Genomic DNA, 7,703 nt, shown 5'->3' with positions numbered 1-7,703 from the left:
TGCTCTCTGATCACTTCCATGCTTCCTTCTCTGTCTCCTTTGCTTTATCTTCTTCCATGTGCTTTCACATGCTCTTTTTCTCTGTCCTTTTTAATCAAACCGGTTCCGGTTTAATTTTTCCCGGTTCTCTTACTTCAAAACAACTTGTTTTTCTGATTCAAAATTTATCATTTAAAAAAAATAAAAACTGTTTGTCCAATGAGGGTTTGCTTGCTCATAACAGATTCACATGCAACACCTCTCTACGAAGCACATTTTGTTTTAATGCGCTTATTCTCTCCTTTTATTGACCAAATTGCCCCTCATAAGATAATCATAAACGCTATAATTGGCTTTTTAGGTTTTTAGCAAGTCTAAAGTATATAATTGAAATCAATTTTAAAATTACCAAAAAATTGAAAGACGTTTTGGAATGGTGAAAATAGCAGTCACATATTCAAATAAAAATATAATTTCATAAATTGTCACTTGTTCGTCACTTATTTTACTTACTTTTGTTTACAAAAAAAAACTTATTTTACTTGAACACAGTAGAAGAACAATTTTTTTTTTAGAATATGTAGTCAGAAAGGAACAAAAATATCAAATCTTATGATATATTTTTTTTGAAAAAAATTGTCTTATGATATATATATTGTCTTATGATATTGACATTTAATATAAAGAAAAAGACATGAGTTATCACCCATGTTAAACAGAAGAGTAAACACAAAGATTACAATGAACAACATACGGGTCCAACCTTGACAGAAAACAAAAAGGGGTCCAACAAAGATATCAAACGAAAACACTTATTTGATCAAATGAAACTGACTGAATCATTTGATTATAAATAAACAAAGTGAACGTCCTTCTTCGTACATACAGTTAATTCTAAATATGTATATAAAATGAATTATGGTTATGCCCAAAAAATGAATTATGGATAACTATAGAAGGGTAATATAGGGAAACCATATTTGTCAAAAAACACTTATCATGTGCCCTCACAGAAGGCTCAGGCTTTTACTGTCAAATCATATGGCAAATGTGCACTCGTCACCCACTTCCTCTCTTTGCTAACTTAACCGGTTTTCCCATCTTAGCAACTGACACATATACCCTTCTCTCCACATGTCAGTTCTGTCGGTATTCGTACAACTAAAACTTTCAGGCAATTTGGCGTTTAGTATTTTAGGCTTGTTCTTCAAAGAAATAAGAAATGATCCAAGAAGACAGAATAAGTTATATAATAAGCTAATAACCAATGTAGCAAACATCATTCTATGTTGAATATGAAGTTCAAAATATAGATTGGATGAAACTAGTTTACGTACGGTTATACCCCTGAGAGAGATACTTGGCAACGAGCACGTGAGAGTAAGATATTATCAAGATTTTTTAAAACCACAAGGGCCCAACCAAAAAACAAAAGCGCAAGACGACAAACAGAGGAATGAAAGCACCACTAGTGGCACTATCGTAATAAACAGTAACTCCAGGGGCATAAACGAGTGACCAAGCGTACATAAACCCCAATCTTCTTTCTTCTCTCATTCAAACAAATAAAGAAACAAAAGTCTATTACAACTAATCCTCTCTTCTTCTTCGTTCAGGATGAGAATCTTGAAGACTCAAAGATCCTCGAGAGGAGGAAGAAGAAACAGCAAGAAACTAGGAAGCAGAAGATCAGATGTTTCTTCACGAGCCAGCATTCTCAGGAACTGCTCTGGAAACAGCGTAGATAAGTTCTCCGAGAAGCTTCAGGCGCTTAAGAGTCTTCTTCCTCCGTCAGAGACGAACAAAACGGACCACAATCATCACGTGGAGAAGAAACCAAATAGTGGAGATACGGAACAGCTGTTTCAAGAAACGGCGGATTACATCGTCAGGCTTAGGAACCAAGTCGTCGTGTTGCAAAAGCTAATCGAGATATATGGATCATCACCAGCCTCTGATCAGACGGAAGACTTTGTTTTATAATGTTCATATTTTTAAATTATGATTTTGTTTTTTGAAACTTTAAGCTTTTTACTTTTATGTATTACGTACTTTAAACCTATATGGGTTTACGTAGTTTTATGTATAATGGTCTTATATATATTTGTTATTCGACATACTAATCAAAGCGAGTTGTTTGGCATGAGCGACACGATATGTAGTTTGTTTGATTGTTAATGTTAGATACCACCTACCAGCAACAACAATCAAAGTATGTTTGTTTTGTTGTTCCTGAAACGATTACTTTTTGCCGAAAGATTTCCGCAATTAACGATAAATTTTTGATGTTATAAATTAACTGCTTGGTCTATTTTTGAAAGTCTCGATCGGTTGAAGCAAATTACCAAAAGTTGCATAACGAACATGTTTTAATTACTGATTACTAGCAACAAAAAATCGAACATGATTTTAGGGAAAAAACAATTATAAAAGTGAGAAAAGGATATTAGCTAGATTGTGTTTGATAATGTGACAGAAATTGCAAATTACTAAATGTTAAAATAAATAAATGTCGATGACATGTGTAATGAGTTTCCTCATAAGACTAATTAGGAATCAGATTTTCTTGTTCTGTAAGCTTTTAGCTTATTAAGCTATAAATTTTATAACATGCTTCTAGCACATTATTCCTCGTCTGTCCTTTTCTGTTCTTAAATTTGATTTTTGTAAAGCCTTTCTTTTATAGATTATGTTTAGCAAAAAAAAAACTAGAAGTAAAAAATAACAAAATATACTCCATAGAAGTATTATTGAACTATAGAACTAAAGATAGAAAGTGAACATAAAAGTGAAGGAGGAAGAGAGATAGGAAGATCGGTCTATATGTATATATGTGCTGTCAGTTGTCCCATTCGGACGTCACAAACAATTACAAATAATTAAAACACATCCAATGTTTTTAAACCAGACCCGAACAGGCAAACCATCGTAAGAACTTCTCAAGATATCGGAGAGAGAAAGTAGAGGTAGAATATCCTCTCAAGCGTCCTCTCGTGGGCTATAGGTTTTATCCAGCGGTCTAAAGGGTGTTAAGCATCGAGCAGTGAACTTTGTTAGTTAAAACACGTTTTTAGAAGCAAATTGTCAACCTTTCTTTGGTATTAGCGTCTACTTTGCTTCTTTTTTTCAAAACTCTTAGCTGTTTATCCAACTGTTCTTCATTTATTAAGAACAAGTTGGTGAAGGTGGGTAAGAAGTTATTGAGAAAGTGAGAAGCTTTAAGCATTAAATCATGTCGTTGGCCATGGATAAAGCACTGATGGCTTTGTCATTGGAGGAAGAAGACACTCCATTCGCAATGCCAGAGTTACCAGAGTTCAGTTCAGCAGAGGAAAACAAGCTCAGTCTGATTGGTAGGATTCTCAACCCTCATTGTCAAAAGATGCCGGGTCTGATAATGAGAATGCCGAGGAAGTGGGAGAAGGAAGGGCGAGTGAGAGGAATAGCCTTATCTCAGGAAAGGTTTCAGTTCATTTTTCAGAATGAACACGACCTGTTAGATGTGTTAGAAAGGGGTGCACACATTCAATGAGTGGGTGATAGTAGTGGAAAGGTGGGTGGAAAACCCACCAGGAGACTATCTGCATTATGTACTGATTTGGGTTCAAATAAGCAACATTCCGGTCAACTGCTACACTACTGAAGCACTTACAGCTCTTGGAGACCTTGTGGGGAAGACGGTGGTGGTAGCTTATGACCCATCCAAGCCGATAACACAAGACTTCATCAGAGTTCAGGTGAAGTTCAACGTAGCAAATCCTCTCAGAAGGTCAAAGACGATCACAATCAAAGGAAAGCCAACAGATATTTTCTTTCATTATGAGAGAGTTCAAAAACGGTGTTTTCACTGTCAAAGGCTCAATCATGAGAAGGACTACTGTCCTTTGGTGATTAAACAGAGACAAGAGGATTCTAGGCTGAGAAGAGAAAAGATGACAGAAAGCTTGAAGAAGAAGCAAACTACCATACCAGAAGAAGACATACTGTTTGGTATCATTGATGAGTCTTTGATGGGGACAGACCCGGTGACTGGAAGAAGCAAGATTGCAAATGATGTACTTGAGGAGATGAGGAAGTACTTGAAGGCTGATACTGGAGGTAGTCATGCGACTAAAGTGGATAGAATTCAACAATCTCTAAGGGAGGTGTCGAAAAACCCTATGTCTCAAAGATCAATCCTGAGATTGGAAGCTCCTCCGGTGATCACGACTGATCTTAACATGGGTAAAGGACTGGTTTTCGACTACATTGACAACTCCGAAGGTGCAAGAGCTTTGAGTACACACATCACCTCTGGGAAACTCCTAGCGGACTCCTCTAAAGCGTACTCCATTGCATCGTTGCGTTCTGATCCTGTGCAGAGATGTTTGCTTGAGGAGAAAGGCTCTGCTGAAAGCTTTAATGATCGTCTCTCTGACTTTCCTACGGTATTCAGGGCTGGCTCTTTTGCTCCCTGTTCTTCCGGGATAGTAAAGAGAAGGCCAGTTATCAGAAGAAGACCTCCTAAAGCAGTGAGAGAACAAAGGAAAAGAGAAGCTACAAGGAGAGATGAAGGCGTTGAGAAAGGCAGAAGGGAAGGAAAACATATAGTTGGAAGTAAGAAGAGGAAGTGTTCAGATGAGAAGGAAGAAAAGTCATCCACATCAACTAAGGCAGTGTGCCTAAAGGTGGTCCCAAAAGAGGGACTGCCGAATGTCCAATGAGCTTTATGAGTTGGAATTGTCAAAGCTTGGGGCGGCCTCAAGGTTTGACAATTCAGAGACTGCGGGAGATGCGTCAACACCATTTCCCGGAGATTTTATTTTTAATGGAAACAAAAAAATGTAGGAATGTAGTAGTGGATCTTCAAGTTTGGTTGGGCTATGAGCAAGTTCACACTGTGAATCCAGTTGGATACAGTGGGGGACTAGCTGTTTTGTGGAAGAATAATGTACAAGTTTGCGTTAAGAGTTCAGACAAGAATATTATTGATCTTTTTGTGAAGTTTGGTGATCATGCCTTTTACTTAACCTGCATCTATGGTGAATCAGCAACAGACGGGAAAAGTGTGGTTTAGGAGAGGTTAAGTAGACTTGGCATAGGAAGAATGGAACCTTGGTGCATTGTTGGAGATTTCAATGAAATTTTAAGCAATGAGGAGAAGTCAGGAGGACCAATGAGACCGGAAGGATCCTTCAAATGCTTTGCGGACATGTTAGCAGTGTGTAACATGAAAGAACTACCTAGCAAAGGAGATAGGTTCACATGGGGAGGGATGAGGTGGAAGAAATGGGTTCAATGCTGTCTTGACAGATGCTTTGGTAACAAAGCTTGGCATGATACCTTTCCAGGATCTAATCAATCCTTTTTGGCGAAGAGAGGCTCCGACCACAGACTAGTATGGGTGAATCTTTGTGCTAATCCTGAGATACATAAGGGTCAGTTCAGATTTGATAAGAGATTGCTACACCACCCTGATGCGAAACGAGAAGTAGAAGGAGCTTGGCAAAGTCTAAAGCAAAACTCATCTGTGGCAGTCAGAATAAGGAAATGCAGGGAAATTATGAGTGCTTGGAAGCGCAAGAGGAGGTTTAATGCGAAGGACAAAATCAATAAACTTCATGAGCGTCTAGAGTGGTTTCAGTCTAGATCGTACCCTTGTTGGTTCATCATCAACTCAATTAAAAAAGAATTGATGCAAGCATACAAAGAGGAGGAGATGTTTTGGAGACAAAAAAGCAGGGAGAAATGGTTAAGACTAGGTGATAGGAACTCTAAGTTCTTTCATCTCTCTGTCAAAGCCAACAGAAACCGATTATACCTACTGAGACTCAAAGATAAAATGGGACAAGATCAGTGGTCGGATGCAGCAAAGGCAGAGGTGGCGGTTGAATACTTCACTGAGTTATTCACTACTTCTAATCCTGCTTTGTATCAACCAGTCTTTCAGAGTATGATTGTGAAGGTGACTCCTTCTATGAACAAATGCTTGACAGCGAAGATCACTAGAGAAGAAGTGAAAGAGGCAATCTTCTCTATCAAAGCAGACAGTGCTCCAGGACCTGACGGTATGACCGGGGAATTTTTCCAAAAGTTTTGGCCAACAATTGGAGACGAGGTTACAAAGGAAGTGCAGGAAGTTTTTGTGACAGGAAAACTCCTGGCTGACTGGAATTTCACATATTTGTGTTTGCTTCCTAAAATCCCAAATCCTGAAAACATGACAGATCTTAGACCCATAAGTCTATGCTCTGTTTTGTATAAAACAGTATCCACGATTTTAGTGAAGCGGCTACAGCCTTTTCTCAGCCAAATTGTCTCAGTCAACCAATCTGCATTCATATCGGACAGACTAATACAAGACAACGTCATCATCGCACAGGAAGCTGTACATGCTCTCAAAACTCATAAGGTGATCGCTACTGACAGTATGGTGATCAAGACCGACATGTCGAAGGCCTATGATCGAGTGGAGTGGAGCTATTTGGAGGAGTTACTCAGAGCTCTAGGATTCGATGAGCAATGGGTTCGCTGGATCATGATGTGTGTCTCCTCTGTCTTTCGCAGTACTAATGAATGATCAACCGTATGGTCTCATTTCACCTAGCAAAGGTATAAGACAAGGGGATCCATTATCACCCTTTCTCTTTGTACTCTGCACGGAAGGCTTGTCACATCTTCTGAACGTTGCAGAGAGAAATGGGTTATTGAAAGGCATGAGTTTCGATGTTTCCGGTCCATCCATACATCACTTGTTCTTCGCAGACGACAGTCTGTTCCTCTGTCAAGCTACAGCAGATCAGTGTCGAAATCTAAAACGGATTTTGGACTTCTATAGTCAAGCGACGGGACAGTGTATCAACTATCAAAAATCGGCGATCACTTTTGGAAACTTGGTCCTAAATGAGGCTAAAAAAGAAATACAGAGCATAATGGGCATCTTCAATGAGGGAGGAACAAGTAGATATTTGGGATTACCGGAGAGCTTTGCCGGTTCGAAAATTAGTAAGTTCTCTTATCTCAAAGAGAAAACGCAAGCCAGACTCGAGAGTTGGTATCTTCGAAAACTGTCTCAAGGTGGGAAAGAGATACTTCTGAAAACTACGGCCTCTGCTCTTCCGGTTTTCCCTATGTCATGTTTTAGATTTCCAAAGGCTGTACTCAAGAGTCTTTCTAGTATGATGGCTAATTCCTGGTGGAGTTCTCAGTCGCATGTGAAGAAGATCCACTGGGTCTCGTGGGACAAGATGTGCCTTCCAAAGGTGCTTGGAGGAATGGGTTTTAAGGACCTTGGGTGCTTTAATCAGGCGTTGTTAGCAAAGCAAGGGTGGAAACTCATTAATCAACCTGAGAGTTTGATGGCTAGGTTCATTAAAAGTAGGTACTATCCTCACTCAGACTTCTTGCAAGCTTCGATGGGGAATCGTCCTTCCTATGTGTGGAGAAGCATCTTATTTGGTAGAGAGATCTTACAAAAAGGATTGAAATGGCAGATTGGAAATGGACTCAATACAAGGGTATGGATTGATAAGTGGCTTCACGATCCTGAGGTTGGAATGAGAACTCCTTGGATAAAAAACAATACGTTTGATGTCAACTTGAAAGTGAGTGATCTCATTGACGGCACCACATGTAAATGGAATGTACAAGCTTTACAGGAAATCTTTGTGCCTGGAGATGTGTTGTTGATCAAGGAAACACAACCGGTAGTGTCAAGGAATGATTCCTTCACTTGGAGGCTGAAC

General features: G+C 39.1%; 2 protein-coding genes across 2 annotated transcripts; both read left to right on the top strand.

The window, feature by feature from the left end:
* The first annotated feature begins 1,559 nt into the window (after positions 1 to 1,559).
* On the top strand, positions 1,560 to 2,122 carry LOC130510687 (uncharacterized). The gene has a single exon (XM_057007252.1). It carries the CDS (start codon positions 1,597 to 1,599, stop codon positions 1,960 to 1,962), a length of 366 nt encoding a protein of 121 aa, XP_056863232.1. The 5' UTR covers positions 1,560 to 1,596; the 3' UTR covers positions 1,963 to 2,122.
* Positions 2,123 to 3,211: 1,089 nt separating this feature from the next.
* LOC108850621 (uncharacterized) lies at positions 3,212 to 4,682 on the top strand. Its single transcript, XM_057008188.1, has 2 exons — positions 3,212 to 3,412; positions 3,489 to 4,682. The coding sequence occupies exons 1-2, from the start codon at positions 3,212 to 3,214 to the stop codon at positions 4,680 to 4,682; spliced, it is 1,395 nt and encodes a 464-aa protein (XP_056864168.1).
* Positions 4,683 to 7,703: the final 3,021 nt, after the last annotated feature.

The sequence above is a fragment of the Raphanus sativus genome, chromosome 4 (genome assembly GCF_000801105.2).
Source record: "Raphanus sativus cultivar WK10039 chromosome 4, ASM80110v3, whole genome shotgun sequence".
Taxonomy (NCBI): Eukaryota; Viridiplantae; Streptophyta; class Magnoliopsida; order Brassicales; family Brassicaceae; genus Raphanus; species Raphanus sativus.
The sequence above is the reverse complement of the archived record's forward strand: the minus strand, read 5'-3'. Positions and strand labels throughout refer to the sequence as shown.